The sequence below is a fragment of the Cinclus cinclus genome, chromosome 4 (assembly GCF_963662255.1).
Source record: "Cinclus cinclus chromosome 4, bCinCin1.1, whole genome shotgun sequence".
Taxonomy (NCBI): Eukaryota; Metazoa; Chordata; class Aves; order Passeriformes; family Cinclidae; genus Cinclus; species Cinclus cinclus.
Genome location: NC_085049.1, coordinates 33415297 through 33438620, shown reverse-complemented (window position 1 = coordinate 33438620; position 23324 = coordinate 33415297). Strand labels below are relative to the sequence as shown.

At 37.1% G+C, this 23324-nt stretch overlaps 1 protein-coding gene across 1 annotated transcript in view; it reads left to right on the top strand.

Moving 5' to 3' along the window:
- Positions 1–23324, top strand: part of CPED1 (cadherin like and PC-esterase domain containing 1) — a 141720-nt gene that overhangs the window by 55837 nt on the left and 62559 nt on the right. The window contains exons 7-15 of the mRNA XM_062491067.1: positions 3570–3712; positions 5090–5162; positions 6742–6909; positions 7853–7957; positions 9038–9207; positions 14840–14907; positions 15228–15272; positions 17112–17298; positions 20066–20234. Of these exons, the coding sequence (XP_062347051.1) occupies positions 3570–3712; positions 5090–5162; positions 6742–6909; positions 7853–7957; positions 9038–9207; positions 14840–14907; positions 15228–15272; positions 17112–17298; positions 20066–20234 (1128 nt within the window). The remainder of the gene's footprint in view (positions 1–3569; positions 3713–5089; positions 5163–6741; positions 6910–7852; positions 7958–9037; positions 9208–14839; positions 14908–15227; positions 15273–17111; positions 17299–20065; positions 20235–23324) is intronic.

The following is a 23324-nucleotide window of genomic DNA, read 5'->3' as shown; positions in this document are numbered from 1 at the left end:
TGCAAATTTTCATGCTCCTTTTCAGTTATTTCCCAAGCTGATTACTTCCTTGTTTCAAAAGTCACTTTATAATTTCCTGGTTACTGTTTAACCTTGCTGATGGTCACATTAATCTTTATCATGGTAAGTTTGGTCAAACATCATCCCAGACAGTTCTGCATATTCCAGGCACACAGGTGGTGGTGTCCGTGGGCAGGCTGTATGAGCACTCCAGTGACAGATCTCCTATCTTCAGTGTCTCACTTAGATTCCCCAGGTGAACCAAGCAACTTTGGATTGCAATTAATGTCACTGTTTTGAGACATCTGCTTTAGGATGGCATAAATTATGCCCTTCAAGCATCTGTGTTCTGCAGTGAGGTGTAAAGGGAAGCTAGACATTTAGCTTGTGCATAGACCTAAGCCATGTAGTCTTGTAGTGTGGGATTCCTCTGCAATATTGGTACCTGAGTGAATTGTCTTCATGTGAGCTGTGTCTCTCAACACCTTTTACAATCAACAGAGAGCTAATCAGTGCAGTCAGTAAAGGAAGGTGTTCTAAGTTTGTGTTTATGGCCATTCCCAAGGTTAGTTAAAGAAGATCATTCTTGTTTGTTTCATCAGGAGGCAAGATTGTTCAGGATTGAGCTAGAAGGCAATCTCAGAAGTTCTCTACACATATATATATATACTCTTTCTCATATTTATACTCTTTCTCAGGGCAGTCCTCAGCTGACCATTCAGGTAACTGCCCCAGGCTGCCCCAGCAGCTCTCCTGAGAAATTAATTTGCAGAAATATTTCCCCAGGAAAATCTTCATGAGGGAATTACTGCAGTAATCATAACATCCAGCCACACTCTTCCACTCTTCTTCAGTCTCCATGACTGTGCATGAGGTCAGCAAATCAGAATTCCTTTGTCAATTAAATTGAATTTCTTTAATGTGTCAGACCTTTACTTGATGATTCAGTGCATTTTTGAGGAGCCAGAGTGTAGTTGAGATTATAAGGCTAATTTTAATGACTGCAGATTTTAAAAACTGGATGTCAAAATGGGTTTAAAAAAGCATCATAAAATTGAGTTAGCATGTGGGGTTTTTTGTTGGTTGCTTTGTTTTTTTTGGTTTTTTTTTGTTTTTTTTTTTCCCAGTGGCATTTCCTAAAGCAAGAAGAAATTATTGGGTAATGAAAAGTCAATGAGTTTAAATTAATCTAAAGAGCATTTCTAGTTCGTTCTGCCTTTACAGAAAATGTGTACTTGATCCATGTAACTTGACTGCATTTGCACACTTCTGTAAGGAATTAGATAAATATTTGGAGCATACCTCCAACCGTCTGAGTCCAGCATTTGGATGAACACCTTCAAGCTTCTGAGAAGTCTTGCAGTTCTGTAATAATGGTGCCATTGTATAAAATAAGTGTGCATGTCTGCGTTTAGTCTTACAGCCTACTAAAATTTAAACCCTATTCCTCTGCTTAAAAATTAGCCAGGCAGAGATCAGCTTTCTCCCAGAATAGGTTCCTGTAATTTCCAGCAGTATTTCCTATTCTGGAAATTGTTCGATGCTTTAAATTGTTCAATGTTTCTGTTCATCAGACTCTATCCATGGTGAGGGTGCATTTTGCTGGACAGGCAGTCTGTTTCCTCTGAAAGTGAGAGGATCAGCATTAGTGGTGGTCACTTGAAGATACCTTCAGCTTTTTAGTATTTTGCAGTTGAACACAGATACTTACATACTTTTATGCACTCAGAGAATCTGATGTTGCTGCAGATTTTCACACATTATCACCCTTAGTCCATACACTTAATTTTTTTCCTATATGTTGCTGTAAATCCTGTGGAATGTGTTAGAGTCAAACCTAACCTGAACTTGTTTAAATTGGATTTTTTTTTTTTATGAATTGGAATTCAACCTGAAGTGTTCATTTCATCTCTGCTGGTCCTGAACCAGCCTTACTAAATATTTATTTTCAGCCATTGGCTTAGAATAAGCATTGGTCTAAAACCTGATATCCTCTAATGAAAACCTGTTGAGCAATGTTTCTTTTCTAGGCTGGCTAAGGAGAGCTGTAACTAAAATGCAGTTTCTTGGAGATGCCAGTTTTATTTTAATGCCTGTTCTGATGGCAACAGTTGGCTATTATAGCCAAGAGCGTGCTATGAGTACCAGTAGGGCAAGCCAGCCTGTCTTCATCAGTTGTTACTAGAAATGTATGAATTATGTATTCTTTGTGTTAAAGTGCTTGGGAATTGATTGATGGTGAGCGAGGAAATGAGCTAATGGTGCTCTTGCTCTTCTTTCCAGTAATCCCCATCTCTCCTTATAAAACTCTTCCACTCCTTATGCTCCTTGTGCAGCACAATAGCACATCTTCTCACTTAGTCTTTCAATACCCACTGGAGATTTAGGAAGTTAGAGAAAAGGTGCAAGCCAGAGTAGCGGGGAATTTAAGTTGTGCACAGAATCTGGCAGAGGTGCTGGAAACAATTGCAACATTCACCTGAAGAACCATCTTGATGAGAGGGCCTTCATTTAATTTTTTTTCTTTATTTCATATGAACAGTTTAATAAACTGGTTTTTCCTGAACAAAGAGCTGAAGTGGAACAATTTCACTTGGAGATGAATCTGAATCAGAACTGGTTTGAAGAATGTGGAGCTTCTTGTTCTACATTTGTACCACTTAATCTTTGTACCCCTCTGTGGGAGAAACACAGCTTTGGTGATCTTAGACTTTAGGAAACAAGGACTCCTTCTCATCCTGTTTTGGAGATGAAATAGTGTGATGTGAGGAGCTGCATAATCTCTAAATAATGAATCCGAGGCTCCTTCGCCCCATAGGCTCATGGAACTGAAGTACACATGGAAAACATTCTGCAGTATAGAAATACAGTGTGATTTAATATACTACAAAATCTGCCTGTGTCCCAGTCTTCACTAGGTCTCTGTGCTGCTCCAGTTGTTCCCCTGAATCTCTGTTTGAAGTGATGATAGGGGTGAATTTACAGGAGTGATGGAAGCACCAGAGAACAGTGCTGTGCATGCCAGTAAATATGCCATTGGGAGGATTTGTGAGTCTGAAAACCGCAGAATATGCAGAGTTTGGTCAAAACGCAGGCTGATCATTTTTCCAACATCTTTCTTCTAAATTCTATTTAAAGCTTTTTGTCCAGGGGTATGGATTTGTTGTCAAGGTGAAGCGGGATAGCCCTTGCCACAGTACGTTAAGAAAAGAGAAGGCTTGTACTTTGAGTGTGCTATTATCCACTGATGAAGACACAAGAATTTGTGAGTTTGTTTTCCTAGAACCAGTGGCAGAAAAAGGTTTTAACAAAGTAAGCCTAGATTCTGAGCAGTATTTTTAAAACCATTAATACAGCTTTTATTTTTTTCTGATATACTTATTTGTAAATAAAAAGTAATTCTCTCTTAGTATGCTGTGTGGAGCTTTTCATTCTACTTTATTGTACAAATGAATAATAATTGAAGATGATATTCCAAGAAAATTTTTATTTCTATCAGCCATTTAATTTATGATTTTAGGCACCGATTTACTGTAAATGCTAAAAAATATATGTATTCTCTTTCACAGCTGCAAAAGTTTTTTGAGATATTCTTCAGAAACAGTTCTCCCCAACAAGCCTTCAACAACATGAAGGAGGCTATAAACAAACTTCTACTTATAACTGAGGTCTTCAGCAAATCATCTGCCTCAGGACAAAATTCTTTCAATCAGTAAGTGACTTGCAGTAGTCAATGTAATGCTAGTGTCAAGATAGTTCCTTAGTACAGAATAAAAATTGCAGACAATACAAAAATCTTAAAAGAAAAAATTCCCATCTATTTCATACTTCTTTATAAAGTATGGACATGCTGCATTTCAGGAGTACAACTCTTCAATTTCCACAGTGTTTCTAGTTTGTGAACAGGTTATGATGAATACTTAGGACTAGCTACTATCCTAATGAAGTGTTTCAGGCAGCACAAATGAACAGAAATCGCTCGCAATTGGGATACTCCTAACGTATATAAAGCTGTATTTCCTTTCAGTGAGCATTCTGTCATATGTCAAATATTTAATACTAGAGTAGCCCAGATTGTTCAGAGCTGGCTCTGGCAGGCAATCTGAACAAGAGATACTAAAAAACACTTTATGAAGTGTAGGTCATGAAATATACCTAGGCACCAACAGTCACATTTCTGTGTATAATCACTACTATAAGTGTTATAGTTCTTACACATAAATCCACCTCAACTATGTAATATTTTTACTAAATAAAATTAATATTTGGTCTATGTATGTTATGTCCCATCCCTGACATTTTTATGATAAGTACTAAATAACTTGCTATTTATTAAATTTATGTGTTTAAGCTATTTTGAGAACCAGGTGTTTTAGTAGCAGTAATGTAAAACTCATTATTTGACTTACACAAGTTGGGAATAAAGCTTATATTGTGAGTGGAGAGGGTAGCAAGGAGGAGAGGAGTGTAATGGTGATGAAGCTATTTTGACAGTGGTCCAAAATCTCTTTTTTACCATTGAAATGGACTGTGTTGTTTGTGTAACACAAGACTTGCATATGACTCCTGGCCCATGCCTCCAAATATCCCTCCCCATAGCTGCAGCAGAGCTCTTTGGCTTCAATAAGCCTGGAGTATTTCACCATGTCTTCCCTTCCAAATATCTTCAGAACTTTTGCAGGGCCTCATTCATTCTCTTCAAAAGGCATTTTTTCCTTCAGCATAATTCATCTCCCTCTCTGTTAATCATTAAAACCATTTTTATATAGCACTGTTTTCATCACCTCACAATCTGACTCATTCCATGTTTAATGATGCCAGCTCTTCTTAGAAATGTATTTAGTCTGTATCACATGTTGTTTCTTGACCTCTGTGTGTGTGTTTTCCTGCATGTGTTCTCTTGACCTGTGTGTGTATTGCATTTTACTGTGGGTAGGGGCATGGTTCAATGGTGGACTTAGCAGTTCTAGGTTTATGATTTGAAACAATGATCTTAAAAGTTTTTTCCAACCTAAATTATTCTATGATTCTATATTTCACAACAGTACCTAATCTCACAGGAACTGATTCCTTTTATATTGTATTTCAGATGCAGCCAATGTTTTCAAATGCTAACCTTTGACATTGGATTTGGCATGTCCATACACCCAATAGTTCTTAAGGTGAGAAAATAGCACAAAATATTGCTTGACTCAAAAAAATTACACCAAGAAGAACACATCAGAAAGCCCTCTTTGACAGGTACTCTCAAATGTCTAAGAAATGTACCAATACTTTAATATTAATTATGGCTGATTGTGGAGAGTTTCTGTAGAAGAAAGTCGTTTTTAAGAGTCAGAGTTCCTGTGATGAAATTCACTAGACCATCAAAATGTGCAAACTTTTCAGTTTACATTAAAAGACTAACTATTACTTCAAATGAATATCAGTGAAACAAAATCCATAGGAGGCATTGCATGAAAGTAGAGTTACATTTTAAATGTGATCGAACAAAGATGAATGGAGGAAGTTAAAAACCACAACTGGCTTTTAATACAAATTGAAGTTCTCCGTAAATTGGATTGTACTTCTTAATTTCATTACCTGGTTTGACCTCCACTGTGCTACCTTCTTCCTGGATGATCCACAAGGCCCCTAAAACCAGGGAAATGAGACCTGTGCTAGTTTTTGTACAACTCCTGGCTCAGAACAACCGGTCCTGAAACAATTATTTACTGCTTTCCAGCTGTTCTCATTACCTCATGTATACACATGAATATGCATATGCCTAGGTATGTAAAGTGTTTCTTTATATTTATGATATATGAATTATTTTAAAAATTAGTTAATATATCACCACTTAAAATCTGTTCAAGTGTCTAGTAATAACATTGCAGTCAATCTCTGAATTTTTCAGAAAATAAACATCCTGTCAACACATAGGAAAAATGTACATATGAAAGGAACTGTGCAGAGTTTTAAAAAGTGCATGAATACAGTGTTTTTAATTAGTCTGAGATGACTTATTTAGCTGGCATAAGAAATGTAGTATGTCATAACAATTCAGTAATTGTATACCAGGCTTTAATAAATTATCCTAGAAGAGCTTAAAAAAACTAAACATAAAACATAATGTTTACCTTCCTATATACAAGTTTCAACCATTATCTGTTTTCCATAAATTTATAGTAAATCGGTAGGATTTAGTAGTTTTTTCTGAAAAAAATGGTTCTAGAAAATAACTGTGGATAATTAATGCAACATTGACTTTGAATATTATAACTTGGAAATTATAGTATGCACACAACCTATTCATATTGATGCTATATTTGGGTTTATGCTAAAATAATGGTTTATTAATATTTCATAGCCATGAATTTGTTCGTTTGTAAATATTGTATTGTAAAACTTACACTTTTATCCATAGTAACAGATGTTCTGTAATAACCCATAGAAAATGAGTTTTGCAAGAGTTATGTTAACATATAATCTAACTTTTTGTATTTTTAATCAAATTTAAAATCAAATATCAAAAAAAAGCTTTTCACATGTGTCTGCAAGACTGCCTTCTGTCCACTGGAGGACAGCAAACATTGTGCTATGTAGTTATGACAGAAAATGTGGCACAGCATTTGTTGGTTTATAATCCTGTCAGTTTCTGTTGTTTTTACCTTTTTTTAAAAGTTTCAGTTTAGTACTTATTGCTATGAGAAGACTGGACTTGTTATTCAAACTGTAAATTTTTATAATTTTTTCCAACAGGTGCATGAAAACTTTGATTTTGAAATTGAGAATGAATCAACTATTCAGGACCAAATTTCCAAAGAACTTCTTTTTGAAGATACATTTAAATTTCTCTTATCTAATGAATCCTCAACATCCAGTTTCATAGAAGCTTTGCAGAAAATATATGGATCATCTGTGAACAAGGTAGTTAATTCCCACTTTTTCTTCTTTTTATTTAAAAATATTTAATTTTTAATTGTATGCTTCTGAAATTGTTGGTGCCAACTTATAGAATGAAGGATTTATTTAATCAAAACCATCTTTTATTGTATTCTGGCGAATAAAACTGTAATTAAATTGAACAATTGAATTTTCTCTTGCAAAAATTCTACTCTCAAAATATGTCATTTTCCAAAATACTGTGCTTGAAAGATATAATTAAAGCTTTTAAAATTAATTTTCCCACTATTTTTTTAAAATGCTCTTTTTTTCATGTACAGATTTGTGTGTTTTTACAATTCCAGCCAGGAGTGATTAACTCATGCATGGAGATCCAAGAGCATCAGAATTAAATTTTGTTTCTTACAACTTAGTGTCTTATTCTCAATGAAAGATCCAGTTCCAGTATTTTTTTTTCATTTATAGAATCTGTATAAATTTTTCTTCACCAATGAAAATAGTTTCTGACAAGCTGAGATCTCTTTTAGCAGTATTTCTCTCAGTCTGGGAATTATTAAAGATGCATTTCTGATGAGTCCCCTGCTTGAAAGACTTACAGAGACTAAATTATCTGGGCAACTTCCACCTCTTGGACAGATGTGGCTAAAACAAGGTCATGGATTTGAAATTTATGTCAGGATAAAGTAGAAAGCTGCAGACATCTAGACATGTAGTGATATGATTACCCAGACTGTGTTCTGGAGAGCAGTAGTTTCTATGGGTTTGTTTCTACACAAAGCTAGGGCACAGTCTGCTTTATTCTGGACTGGAAAATGGGATGAGCTATCAAGGAGCTGAGTGGCTGAGGTTAGGGCTAGCTGAGAGCTGCTGTGACTTGTTCCTATGATCAGTGAAGGGATTGGGGTCTAATGAAAGCACATTGCTTTCCATGGGATTTCACCAGAACGTGCTGCCCTTCTCCTCACAGGACAGAACATACAACAGAGAAGATGAGCAATGTTTCTCTTTGGAAGATATAAATTCAGTGATTACTTTCATAAAGGAGCTGAAGAGTCTTGGACAATTTGAGCTGGTAAAATATATAGAGTTTTGTTTTATTGGATATTTATTTTATGTAAATCTCTTTACATTTCTCCTTCATTACCATCCTTTGCTGTCTTTGGCAAATGTAATTAGACTGAATGGGCAGGGAAACAAGGAGATAGAGATAACACTAATTCTACTTTGGTGGATCAATTGAATGTAATTTAAAATAGAAAAAGAAATGCAACCGAGTATTTGAGCTGAGCTTCCACTGTTAAGGACAGCTACAGCAGAAATAGAGACCAGAGAATAGACGGAAAGGAAAATAAGGAAAACTGTGTAAATTACTACTAAGGTGGTAAGAAAAGAGAATGATAATGAAGCAAAGCAAGAGTGAGTGGAAGGGCTAGAGAAAGTACAATACTGAGATCATGACCAGAGAGTAGATATAGATGAAAAAGTGACAAAAAAACCCCAAACCAAACCACAAAAACAAAAGCCCCCCAAAAACAGCAGGTGGCATATGTTATGTTTTCTTATTCATGCTTTGAGTTCACTTTTGGAGAAGAACACAGATGGAGGAATAGCAATCAGTGTCTGTGAATAGGCACAGTTAATGAGAGAAATTATGAGTATTCAGAAATAAAGGATGTGGAATTGAATCTGTTCTTCAGAAAGTGTGCATGATACCAGGATTTCTATGAGACTTCCTGGATGGGTATTAGGGATGGAGACTGATTTCACTTTCTGAAGAAGCATTGAGTTTAATAGATTTGGAATTCATAAAATTGTCTGTGTTGGAAGGGGCTCAGAAGGATCATCAAGTCCAACTCTTAAGTGAATGGCCAATACAGGGATTGGACCTGTAACCTTGGCATGATTAGCTTCACACGCTGACCAACTGAGGTAACCTCAGGGCCAGTTCAGAGGCAGAGGAGATCAACCTCCACATCGATACTGGTAATCCTGATTTGCAAGGCTGGGCATGACAGTTCTTTTCTAAGCACGTGGGAAAGAGCATTAATATATGACCAGCCCTATGTTGTATATACTGTCTTCTGATCATTATTCACATCTCACTCTACAAATACCATACTGTGTTGTCTCAAATCAGTGTCTCTCTTCTCAGCTTTTCCCTTCTTCTGCACCTAAGATCCAGATGTTGCTGCGTGACCTTTATCAAAAGGTAGACCCAATGAGGCGGCTTAGTTCAGTCCTGACTGTGCATTGGCTGCTTTCCAATGTTCTTCAACGGTTCCAGTTCATGAATAAAGAGGCACATACAAATCTTTCAGAGTGGTAAGATAACTTATATATGTTGAAGGTAGTTTCTCAAGTTATATAATTGCAATATCTGCAGTGAGCTTAGTCCTTCAGTAGATGTAGATGACTTGCAACCCTTGAGATGAAGGTTGATGATCCCATATGGAGCCCTGTCAGCTATTCCTCCATTAGAACTGTAGCTAGGTTTCTAAATAGGACAGGTTTTGCTTCTCTATCTAATACGAAGAAGTCTGGATTGAAAATTAATTGGAACTACTGTAAATTAATTGGAACTGTTGTAAATTTTTTAAAGAAAGATTAATTAGGTAGAATTTTTTTTCTGTAAACAACTGTAAACTCTAAATTAGGAGCATTTCCCAAGGTTAAGATTGTCTTAATTTATGCAGCAATTAAAATCAAAACTGCAAAGAAAATATAAAATTTCAGGTGAAGATTTTTCCAAAAGAATTAATGATTTTGATTGTCTCTAAGTTTTCTGTCCAACAAAAGACAGATCAGAGGGCATAACACTCTGAGAACCTCATTTTAACTCCTTATGAAAAGATGGAAAAAAATGCTGTAATGACAAATCCACTGAACTTTTGGCAAGAAGTTTTAACTTTCATGAGGAGACAAAGAGGAAAGAAAGGACAGAACAAGGGAAGAAGATAGGCTGGGTGGAAGGAAGGAAGGAAGGAAGGAAGGAAGGAAGGAAGGAAGGAAAGAAGGAAGGAAGGAAGGAAGGAAGGAAGGAAGGAAGGAAGGAAGGAAGGAAGGAAGGAAGGAAGGAAGGAAGGAAGGAAAGAAGGAAGGAAGGAAGGAAACCAATAGTGTACTGTATGTTTAGTATAAAATTTTTCAAAATGTGTTTTCTGTTTTCATTATCTCTTAGGTAATGATGTTTCATATGCATGTATACCATACTGACTACTAACATTTATGATTTACAAACAAGGACTTGGAAATAGAGGCTCATTAGACAATGTGTATGTTCCATTCCACTGAGCCTCAAGATAAATGATATTCCTTTTTACATTTTGCTAGGAAAATGCTGTAGTGAGTATATAAGGCATCTGCGAGATTTCTTAAATTTTACTTTTGTTCCTCATTGAATTGGGTGTGGCTTTCAGCAAATCAATAATTATCTGTATGTTTGTTTGCTTTACTGTAAAGGGGAGCTTATACTTTATCACTTGAGGTTACCGTTTATTAGTGTTTTAAATACGCACAGTTCCATGAAAGTGCTAAATTATTGTTGTTACTGCTGACCACTCTGATCACTGTGAGAAGGAACTCAAAGATGCAGCTGTTTGCATTCATATGTAAGCCCTTGCCCTTTTGCAGAAATATTTAGGTTTGCATATCAAAGCATACCAGCCTTTAGGAGCTTTCTGTTCTAATCTGAGCTGTGCCACTCACTTGGAGCAAGCCCCTTAGCCTCCTTTTTTTCCTTTAAGCTCAACATTATTGTATGTGTATAAATATGTAGAAATACCATGACCTTTCTTCAGGGCACAGGCCAATCTTCTCCTTTGCTCTGTATTTTTCTGCAGTGACAAAGTTAATAACACCATTGTTTTCATTCACTGTAAAAAACCACATTTCTTTGACATTGCTAAATCAGAATCTTCCACTCCTTTAGCTACATGCATGTGAGGGTGATGCATGTGTCAGATATGCATGTGATTATAATTAATTGCAAGGAAGAAAGAGCTTAGTTGTACTTACTCCCCAAATAACTTAGGTATGCATTCTCATTGAGCTTTGATTAATCTTTTTTTTCCCCCAGCTTTGATGAGTTTGTGTATCAGAACACTTTTCCTGAATTTTTTCAGTTAAGGCCAGGTTGTTCAGTCAATTTATTTAACAGTTCTTATTTATCTGACTGTAGAAAACTGGTATTTCCATATATCAAATCTAGTGATTCCATAAGTGCCTGTTCAGGCAGACAACAAATATATGGGAAAAATAGCGACTTCTGACTGAGGTCTTGTACAATTACTTTGTTTACCGATGATAGCTACAAAGGAGGAAGGCAGGATATAAAGATGTTTCTTAGTCTACATATTTTAACTCATTTAATCTATATAACTAGGGTAGAAGCCTTAAATGGTAATAGTGAACTCTCTGAATTCCTTCTACAGGAGAAGTAAGAACTCTAGAAACTCATTTCAAACTATAATGAAATAATTACAGCCTAGGTGAAAATGACCACCTCAGGTGCATTGGTATAAGATAATTGCACCTACCATGTGCTCTGAAAATAAATTTCAGCATTTTGTATGGACTTTTTTCAACTCTATGCAGTTTATACTCATTACATGACTAGGACATACATAACTGCTGTCTATTGGAACAGGGGCAATGAGGTGTCATTGAAAGTATATTTGGCTATATCAAATAGCATGGAAGAATCAGATTAGTGAGTAAAGCTAACCCTTCTCTATCTGCAGAAGACAAAAGCCTAAGCAGGTCAAAGAACTGCAAATGTTTTTTGAAATCAACTGGTATATTTATAGAAGTGGTTCTAGCTTCTCATATGCAAACCCTATTTTAGTTCAAACTGGAAGCATTAGCCCTCAGACTGAATTTGGGCTGAAAATACTTTTTTTTTAATTTAACTTGGTAACATGTCAGTTACCAAACATTAACATATTTTGGACTATGGGAGAGAAAAAGGCAATGGCAAAGGAAGACAAGGCTAAGATCACTGACCTAGAATGGGAAGAGTGAGAGACAGAAGGAGGAAACAAGAGAGACAGTTGGAATGAAGTGTCATGAAATTAATCCCACTCTTGCATCTGAACTTTTTTATTTCACTTCTGAAGATCAGCACAAGGTATTTCATTTAAGGACCCAAATGCCCTCATGGAAACTCTGGGACTGAAGCCAAACAAGCACTCTACAAAACAGAGAGCTTATTTTGAAGGGAGAGCTATGTAGCATCATGTAAAGAAAGAAAATTCATAACTCTACTGAATATTGAAATATGGTTTCAATCTTGAGTTTATGACTGTTACAAGTTGCATCATTCACAACTAACATATCTGTCAGAGACACCAAAAGTGACTAGTTTGGTTTTCTTTTAGTATTTTAATCTTGTGAAATATTCTAGTTCTACATGTCCATCATTGTTTATGTCTGATTGCATAGACAACCAGAGCTATATTAATATTGCTACTGTCAATCCTTTGCCTTTCTTGTTTGCTGAATCAGAGAGATTCCTAAAGAACAGGTTCACAGTCAATAGTTTGTGATGAACACGTTGGGAATCTTTTCAAAGGTACATTCACAAGCATGCACTCACCAAGGGTACTGACCTACAGGCATTAGTATCATTAGAGCTAACTGCAAAGTCTGTAGACAAAGAACACATCTGTACTTGACACCTCCAAGATACTCAAGTAAACAGGAGGCCACTCAAACAGATGAAGGTCCTTTCTTGAGTAACATTTCTTGAGTAATGTGAAGGAAAGGAGTCTGCAAAATCTTCTGTATTAGGAGGAACTTCATAACTGCATTGTATGTCGGTCTGCTCATTTCAAGGAGCTTGGACAAAGGAAAGCTTCATGGGGCTGATGATTAAAAAGCTCAAGCTGCAGCAGAGTTAAATCATTGAACCATAGTGTCATTTATATTGGAAAAGTTCCTTGAATCCTATCACTTACTACATGGGAGAATGACTCCACCTGGCTACAACCTTGTTTCAGGGAGCTGTTGAGAGCAGTAAGGTCTCCCCCGTGCCTCTTTTTGTCCAGACTAAGCACCCTCACCTCACCAAGCCCCTCTTCATAAGACTTGTGCTCCAGCCCCTTCCCCAACTTCATTACCCTGTTCTGGACATGTTCCAGCACCTTAATGTCTTTATGTAGTGAGAAGCCAAAACGGAACATAAGATTCAAGGTGTGACCTCACCAGTGCTGAGTGCAGGGGGGACAATCACTGCCCCAGTCCTGCTGGCTGTGCTGTGATCTGAATATCTTCCTCTAATATGATTTCTAAATACTACATTTTGCTACCCAGCTGTGATCAGATGTAGTTTTTATATGGCTGTTAAGGCCTACTTAAACTAATTTCAGTCTCTACAGATTTGAGATTCATACAGGTCATGCTGTTCCTTTGTGAGCAGAGACCTTGTAGTTGTAGTGGCTGGCACCACAAAGACACACTCCTGAGGTGTTCTCTGACTAAAATCAAGGTCTGTCATTTTATAGAGTTAAGACATGTTGCTTTCACCATAAAACAGGATTTGGGACCAGACAAGCAAAAGGGGCAGGAGAGAAAAATATTATTTTGTTTGGGTGCCAGATGTATGAAGCAAAGCAATGCAGAGTCCCCAGGCAGGTGCAAAGGAGAGCCACCTTATTGCAAAAACCAGGCCTTTTTAAGCAGCCAGGCCTTTATCAATAACCCAGTTTTAAATCACAGCAAACATAATCCAACCAACCACCGTACACCATGATGGGAACACGTAATGTTTATATGACTTGTTTTTCTGTGTCTAATTCAGCTGAGTCACTTTTCCATGGTCCTCTTCTACTTAGCTGCAGTATCAGGCCTGAGCCATGATTTTACAAGGATAACAAGGTCCTTTTTAAATAAGCTTTACCTATATGCAACAGTATTTGGCAGATGTTAGCTGTTACATCCCTGACAAGCAGAAAGAGAGGTGCAAAATTACTTACAACTTGGAAAGCAAGCCCTCCAAGAGTTTGTTAGGTGCCTCCTTTGAAGTAGGTGATGAATTTGCATGAAATTAGTGTGGTGTCTAGATAATGCAAGCCCAGAACTATGTTTTCCTGCACACACAAAGGCATACAGATCTGCCAGTTGCTTCTTTCCTTATCTCATTGAGTGAATGCAGAAATCTGTTTTATCACTTTTTCCATGATTGACCTCAATACTGCTTTTAGAAGCTGCTGGTGAAACATCACTGATGGATGATTGCACAGAACAGTATTGCCACCTCCCTTCCTTGGCACAGATAGTGGCTTTGTGTCCTTCAAAGTCCAAATTGTATTATTCAGGAAGAAGCTGCATTATGAGAACTTCTACAGGAAATGCTAGGAGGAAAAACAGTGAAAGCTTCAAGAAACACTAATGGACCTCCAAAAAAGTCTTATCAGCCAGAGAGTTGGATTGAAGAGAAGCCTACTCCCTTTTTTTCTAACATGCTACCAAAATTCTACTTGAAAGATAAACAGAGATTCCATTTTAGGAATTCATGCTAATATCAGTACAGATAATCTCCTGGAAACATGCCTTCATTTTTATTTAATTCTTTTTGAACAAAGTCTAGCTTTAATCTCAAGTATATGCAAAAAAAAAAAATCATAGAAGCAGTTAAGAGATATGGTTTGGTTTATTTTCTTTTTGGCTATTTCCACTCATCCTTTTCCCAGCAATGCATCTATATTTTGGAATTTATTTCCTTTTTTTCTATTGATGTGATGTGCTGCCATGTATTATGGAATGTGTGTCTTTTTCTGTTATATTCACTCAGGTAATATCTCTAATGCTGGGAATATGAATCCAGAAAGTTCATATTTCTGTGGAGAGTACTAAAATACCATATGCCTTGAGGCACCATATAGAAATTTTTACAAAATTTTTCATTGTTTCTGTTCCTCCCGTTCATGTAGAAATATGTCTGCTATTGAATTGACAGGCAATTTTCTCAAGAAAATATGAGTCCTAAGCAGAATGTTCTTTCTGACTTCAGGAAGAATCACAAAGGTAAGGTTCAGAGTAAGATATCTTTTATACAGTATGTTTTTCCTATTTGTATTATTTTTGATAACATGTGAATTTAGATCACGTTGTCTTGCATTCCAGCTGGAAAGCTTTGTCTTACTACATATAAAAGACCAATTTCTTCCTTATCTTATGTAAGTTTCTACATGGAGACCATGAGCTGCATTTGCAAGCCTAAAGTAAAGATCTTGCATTGTGAAGAATAAAAAGTACAGTGTGTCTCAAAAGATGGTTGCTTCTCCAATAGGACTGTAATCAGGATGAGAACAGAAAGTTATAAGCTGTTTCTGTTTATCTTTCAGCATTGCATTATCCCAGTAAGACTGGAGAAAGACAATGTAGTTATGGTAAGTAAAGGTCCTTCTAGACTACAGAGGGGAAAAAATTCCTTGAAAAAGTTTCTTGGGTTTCTCTACATAATCTCTGAGTGAATAGAGTATCTGTAGCCTCTTACTGAGAAAAAAGGGATTTTTAAGTATGAAGAATGTTTAAAAAACACTCAATAAATGGGCTATTATGTTAAATAAGCCTCAAAACTAAAATTAAACATTACTGTATGTGCATACTAATGTGGGTATTCCAGCACTCACTGATCCCTTGTCACACTTCAATTGACTTTTGCCCCTCTCTTTCCAATAACCTCAGCATGCTTTTGTTCTTGTGGAAAGACCTTTAAACTTGTCTGGAGTTTAATCAGCTTTGTTTAAAGCTTTGTCTTCAGCTCGATAATGGAGTATTAAGTAGCTGCTTAAGACATGAGGAGTTTTTCTAAAATATCTGCTTGTAGGAATATTTAAAGTATTTTTAAAGATCTGTAAAGATGTAAAATATGTTTTTCTTTGGTGGTAGCAATGCTTTCTGCTCCCTCATTCCCAAATTATCTGAGGGGCGTGTTTGTAAATGTGAAGCCATTGCTGTATGGTGGAAAGGTTTTGGTACACATTGAGCCTCATGTCCCTTCTGTTGTTGATCTCATGCTGCCTCCAGGAACTATTGTTGTGCCAGATAGAGGCCAGAAATACTCCTGGGCTGGCTGATTGGCATCACCATTCTAATTGCATGATCCTTTATTTTAAAAATACCTCAATTAATTTTACTGTGAAATTCCTCCTAATTTTTAAACTAGTAGTGAGAAAAAAATTCTAAGTAAAGCATACAGAATATGGAGAAATGTTTATACTCATCTGTAGGGTTTTTTAAAAATACCTCTGTGTGTTAATGTGTGAGACTCTATTCTGCTACAAAGCTAGCCCAAATTCTGTTCCTCCATTGGAATATCTTCTCTTAAGTTTTAATCCATGCAAGAGAGTTCTCAAATTGCCCTGTTTAGTTTCTCAGGGCAGATATTTCAAGATAATAAATATTAGCATCATTTTTGACCCTTTTAATTCAAAAGATTTTTTAGATATTATAGTAAAGGAGTTTCCTTTCTGTAAGTACCCAATTTAAAACATGTACTAATGAATACATGTGCAAAAAGTTTTGAATGTATTATACTGTAAATCTGAATCCAATAGGCAGGATTAAAATATTTGTCATAAGTAGGTTGCCAGCAAATAATTATTCTCATGAGTAATTTGGCAAACACTATGAAATAAAGGACACATTTGATCAAATAGGATTTGATTGTGGAGATTTCATACACAAGGAAAGGAGCTGGAATTTGTTGGTATAGGAATTTCAATAAAACATTCTTCTAGCTGTACTGCAAATGACCCCATGGGTCTTGATATCTCCATGTGACTTGTTCTTATGAACAGTGTGTCTAACTTATTTTGATTTTTATTGGAAATTGCACTTGTACATAAACCCTGTACACAGCCTGGTACCTAAGCAGGTTATGAATTTTGGCCTACCTCTACTTTAAGTTTCAGTTAACTATCTAGAGACAGATCTCCCAGACTTAATCCTTCCATTTTCAAAGGCTTACCCAGGCTTTGAGTTCTGTGACTAGGACTAAAGTGATTGGACACTGAACATTTAAAATCCCTCCAAGGCCTACAGATTTCTCTCAAGTGCCATTACAAACTCCATTAAAACTTTGCAGCAGGATTATGAATCTCAAAGTCACTAGGCATTAAATATCTTGCCACTGTACATGATTTCAATCTGCCAGAAGTTGCATGTTGTTCCAAAATGTTCATACATTTCACATTTTTTTTGTCTTTGATGCCTTCTTGGAACAGATAAAGATACCCTATCTCATATCAGACGTATCTTCACCAGTCCGCAGCTGGACTTGAATCCTCAGTTTAACCCAAGGATCAGAGAATACTATGCAGAAGTGCCATTTGACATGGTGACAGTGAAGATAGGAGCAGAACCCTCTAACTGTCAATGCCACGTACACCTTGATGACAAGAAAGGGCCAAGGTATGAGCAACAAAATATGAGTGTAAAAACTTAATTTTGAAAATATGTCATGATGTTCCAGAACTTTTTTTGTTTCCAAAAACCCAAATAGATTAGTCACAGGATAATCAGAGGGAGTTCAACACAGAAATGCGTATTTACTTCCAGCATCCTGAAGGCAATGTTGTTCTCAAGCCATAATTAACCCTAGCTTAAGGGAATGTACAGCTCCAATATCTCACCCAGCTTCTGCAGTCATTGACTGCATCAAAGCTGGTTGGGAACAGACTATCACTACATTGCACACAGTAGATGACAGAGAATTCGAGCTTTTGTATCCAGGTGTTAATTTTGCATGGTGCCCTAATCTACTGCCCTGCTGGGTTTGGTCTGCTTATATAGGTCAAAATAGGGCAGCTGGCTTCAATAGAAGAAATAAGTTCAAGTTTACTAACTCAGAATGATCCATTTTTGTTGTAGTTTTATTATAAGTGATTGTCAAAGAATCACAGAAATCACATTGAAAAAGACCCTTAAGATCATCATGTCCAACTGTTAACCCAGCAGTGCCAAACCCACCACTAAACCACATCTCTAAGTGCCACATCTACACAGCTTTTAAATTACTCCCAGGATGCTGACACAGCCACTTCCCTGGGCAGCCTGTTCCAGGGCTTGATAGCCCTTTCAGTGAAGAAATTATTCCTAATATCAAACCTAAACCTCCCCTGCTGCAACTTAGTCATTTCCTTTTGTCCTCCTGCTTTGGAGAAGAGACAATCCCCTCCTTCTGCAACCTCCTGTCCTGCAGTTGTCAAGAGTCTCCCCTCAGCTCCCTTTTCTCCAGAATAAATACTCCCTGCTCCCTCAGCCACTCCTCATCAGACTTGTGCTCCAGTACCTTCACCTTGCTTCCTTTCTTCCCTGCATGTGCTCCAGCCACTCCATGTCTTTCAGTTAGTGAGGTGCCCAAAACTGAACACAGAATTTGAGGTACAGCCTCGCCAGTGCCAGGTACATGGGGGCAATCCTTGCCCTGGTCTTGCCAGCCACATTATTTTTAGTAGAGGACAGAATGCCACTGGCTTTCTTGGCCACCTGGGCACATGCTAGGTCATGTTCGGCAGCTCTTGACCAGCACCCTCAGGTACTTTTCTATCAACCATCTTTGCAGCCACTTTGCCTACAGCCTGTAGCTCTGCCTGGGGTTGTTGTGACCCAGGTGCAGGACCTGGAACTTGTCCTTGTTGAACCTATATACTTGGTCTCAGCCCTTCTATCCAGCCTATCCAGATCCCTCTGCAAGGCCTTCTTCCCCTCCATCAGATCAACACTCCCACTCATGTGGGAGTAAGGTAACTTAGTGTAATCTGCAAACCGACTGAGGGTACCCTCAATTGCCATGTCCGTATGATTGGTTTGGTCATCCAACTGTTTTTTTACCCAGCAAAATGTATGTGAACGTAAGGTGTGAGCAGCCAGTTTTCTCCAGAAGATTGCTATGGAAACAATTCCGAGGGCTTTGCTAAAGTCTAGGTAGGCAACAGTCACAGCCTTTCTCTCATCCACAAGAGTCCCAGCTTATGTGATCTTTTAGAGAACTATAAAGCTGGACAATAGAGGAGAGAGCAGAGTCATCACTAAACATTGTGTTTGAGCGCTGATCCACAATAAACCATGATGTTTAATTGCTGCTATGAGCCCTGGCACAGTTTTGGCTTTCCTAATCAGCTCTGTGAGAGACAGCGGCATGTACCAGGGACAATACCAATAGGTATTTTGGGTATGACCTGGTTTTTGAGGTTGGGAGGAACAAAAACTCTTTATTTATCTAGGTCAGGTACCTCAGAACCAGAGAACTGGCTTATTTACATAGTAGCCATTAGCGAGTGGATAAACGGGAGAACAGAGACAGTGATTTACTTGGGAAGAAAAATTCTTAGCCATTTCAGAGTTAACTTTGCTTCATGACATGAAGTGCTCAGCCAACACACCACCTTTTTGACTTACTGTGAAGCAGATGCTTTGACCTAGAATGTCTGCTACTAATCAGAAAGTCTGTGCAGTTGTTGCTGATCTACTGCCCAATGTTTCCTGTATTTTCAATAAGAAATCAGTCTTGATTTATCATTTCAAAAGAAACTGTCAGCAAATTCTTCCCCCCAACATTTTGCTGTTTTAATGTTAACTGTCTTTGCAGTCAACATGAATATATGTGAAAACCTCAAAGATTTTTTCTGTGTGGAATGAAAAAGTATATCAACATGTTCTTTACAATGATAAGCCCTGCACGTGCAGGTTCAGCAGTTACTTATTTTTAGCATTTATTTCCCCGCTAAAGGAAGAAGAGCACAGCTCAGGTTTCCTCTGGTTTGTCGCTCTGAGCAGTTTGTCCAGGAATCAGTCACATTTGGCTAGTGGACAACTTCAACAGCTAGCTACACTTCTGACTGTATTTGTCTCACTGCTAACTTCATTGCAAATTTGGGCCTGCCAGGAATTACTGTCCTAAATGATTTCATTCACAGGTTTCATGTCAGAATATTTGCCACTGCCACTGTTTTCACTCTTTATATTTTGTCTTCGTGATAGAAGACAAAATACTTACAAATCATATTTTGCACTGTTTTATTTAAAAGCTCATGTATTTTGTAAGAGAAAGAAAAATGTTAGAAATAGCAGCCTGTAGGAGTGAGTAAAGTTTAGTAGTTTAGCAGCCATAGATAAAAGAGTGCGCATCTTTGTTTCTTTAGTGTTTATTATACTTCTTTCTTATTTTGTCATGCAGCATTGCTAACTACCCCCTTGGCCTTGGACTGAACAAAGTCATCATTGTCTTAACGGACGATTCACAGCCCAGCCCTGAGGTTGTGAGCAGCTACAAAGTCACAATTTATCGAGAAGACCGCCCTAGTCTCCCTTTGTTTGATGACTATATGATCTGCGGATTTGTGCAGGTATTGTCTCTGCATTCTTTTGCTGTACACATTAATAGGAATAAATGAACATTTCTGTTCATTCCATGGTATAAATTCAGGTACATGAGCCAAAGCTCATGCAGAGCCAGTTTTTGTTGAGCCTGTTTGAAATTCAGTATTTATGCAACATTTTGGATATAAAAGGCAAGCCCAGCATAAGTACCTGTTACCATGTGTTTGAAAGCTCCAAGTTAATTAATTCTTACCTTGGTGAGTCAAAGCTTTCTTAAAATATTTCATAACTGTCTCTCTCTGACATTGCAGCCATGGAAATCCTTTTACCAGGAAAGATATTTAGGATGACAGTGGCATTTATGAGTGTTCAAGTCAAATGCTGCTACATAATTTATGAATGAAAACTGTTTATTCTAGATTAATAAACACAATAAAAAAACCTCATTCATAATTCCAAAGGTAGGGATGATTATTGCCTACATCATATTTGTCACATAATTTACTCCCTACACAGAGCAGTCTTTAGGAAGGAGTGAGTCTGTTGAATGAAAAAAGGACCAGAGTCTGTCCAATATGGCTTAATAAGGGCTTGGAAAGCAGAGCTCAGGATAAATTAGACACAAAAATGGAAGAAAGCTAATGAAAGTAACAGTGAGGATTTCAATTAGTGAAACTATAGTGATAAAAATATTGCGCATAATAGAGAAAGGGACACATGCTGGATCAGAGCTCTTTGTATTCCAAAATTTGAGGGCTAAATGTTGGTTGCTGCTTGATATGATGGGCAAAGATAAACTAGACAGTTCAAAGCGGTAAGTGACATTGTAAATGGTAATCACGGGCAGTGCATTTTTCTGTGGAATTTTATGCAGATTAAAATGATTGTTGGGTTCATTCCAGAGCATCCAGGAGTAATATATTTTGTCACAATTAATTCTGCAACCAGGAAAGAAGAATTTTCAAAACTATTGTGTTGAAATTGTCATGCTTGTTCATATCAAATATCTAATCCTATACTTGTTTATTTTCTGTATGAGGATCTTACTATATCCTTTAACAAAACTTGCTTCCCTTCCCTGGTTTCTTTCCATATACTGCAGAAGAGGTTGGGAGATCAGGGTGGTAGAAGTTAGGGCATTTATATCATGGGGCAGATCAAGAGGGATTTTGTTTTTCTTGTGGAGAAATAAGCAATAGGGCTTAAAACAAGTCAAAGAGATTCTAAATATTGATAGCAAATTCTATGTTAACAATAATTATCTCAACCTGCAAATCAGGACTGCCAGGGAAAATGTAGGTAGTAATCATAGTGTACTGACTGCTGACCTGAATACCTGATTATGGTGTTGTCTGGCCTTCCACCTATTCTGTCTCTTCTCTTAGACTTCTCGTACAAGCTCAAAAGGTCAAGGACCGTTTTCTCACTATTTGCACTGACTCAACACTACATCTAGTACTTGCTACAGTAAAATAAGAATAAACACATATAATACCTGAGATTTCAGTTCAGTTGTACAGCAACTTCCTTGACATCTTAAGTATGACCTAATATGAAAAGGAGAACAGCTGTAAGTTGAATTAGAGTTATATTACTTAGGAGAACACACTGGCTGGAAAGATGTGAGAAAAGCTCTTTTTGTTTCCTTATTTGGGAATTGTATCTGAGTTTAGGAACTGGAATTCAACCTCAAAAATATCTTCCCACACCAGAGGTTACACTGTTGTTAGTGTTTTATGATACCGTTTATGAGACTGAGTATGAATCTTTGAAGCACTGTGAAGGTAAAGAGATCTAGACTGATAAAAATGAAAAGTGTTTTAGAAATTTCTTTTGATTGAGCTTGGTTTTCTGCTCCTCTGTGAATAACTACCCTCTAACTAACACAGTTGTTCAGAGCTAGGGATGACTTCAGGAGTTTAGAGGGAAAATGAGATGAAAAGCATTCCTGTGGTATCTAATAAGCACTGTGAAGATACAGTATGAGATTCTAAAACAACTTTTAGATATGTTAGAGGCAAACTTATCAGAGAGTGACTTTAAAAAACAAACAAGGGCTGGAGCTGGAGATAGAAATGGTATTCTAAAACACTTAAAATTCTGCATTTTTTTCCTATTTGCTAGAACAGAATGTATTTCCTTTTCCTTAGAATGATTTTTATTATCAATACAAAACTCACATCTGAAACAGGATCACATTTTGCTCTTCATACCAGAGAAATTATGCAGTCTTGCAAAGCCAGTTGATACACCCCATCAGTGGCATGAATACTTGTTCTCTTCGTAGTGAGACCCTGTTTTAGGAGAAAAAGGATAAATACAGCATGAACTGATGGAGTCTCCTTTGGGCACTTGACTGAGCACAAGTGGTCTCACACATGAGGAGAGAAAGGCCGCTGATAGTGGTGTGATCTTTCTCATTGAAGGCTTCCATTAAAATTCTAATCCAGCATCTTTTTTTCCTCACTTTCTCCTATGTTTAATCTCATTAGGATATTCAGATTTCACTGCAAGATGATACTAAAGGAAGCTTACAATAAAAAGAGTGTAGGATGTGGTTTCTGACAGCCTAACAATTCTCATGCAGTTGAATAATCCTGGATTAATTTTGAGGCATTGAGTTGAGAAGCATGTGGTTCCAAGCCTTGCAACCCCTAAAAAGGGTAAAAAATATTGTCTCCTGTACTTTTTGATAGTAACTGTAATATCCCCATTAAAACCAAATTAGTGGAGGATAAACTGTCATTCATCTCACAATAGCACCTTCAGCAGATTTGGCTGCCTTCTGTTCTGTGTTCTGCATTTTGACAGCATTGTTTGGACTGCAGATGGAGAGGTTATTGATTTGTGCTTGAACTTAATTTTGTTCAATTGCTGACAACATTCAAATTAAGTATCCTTGAAAGAAGTGGTGCCATTTCATTATCACCTCTGAAGCTGTGATATGGAAGATAGTCAGAATCCAAGGCAGTCAGCAGAAAAAACAGTGAGCTCTTAAAACAGAGTTATCAGCCTCACTCACAACTGAAAGATCCCAGACTATGTATATACTGTCATAAAGGACAAGATGATTTATTCATTATTGCACTGCCCATTATCTTTAAAATGCAAACAGT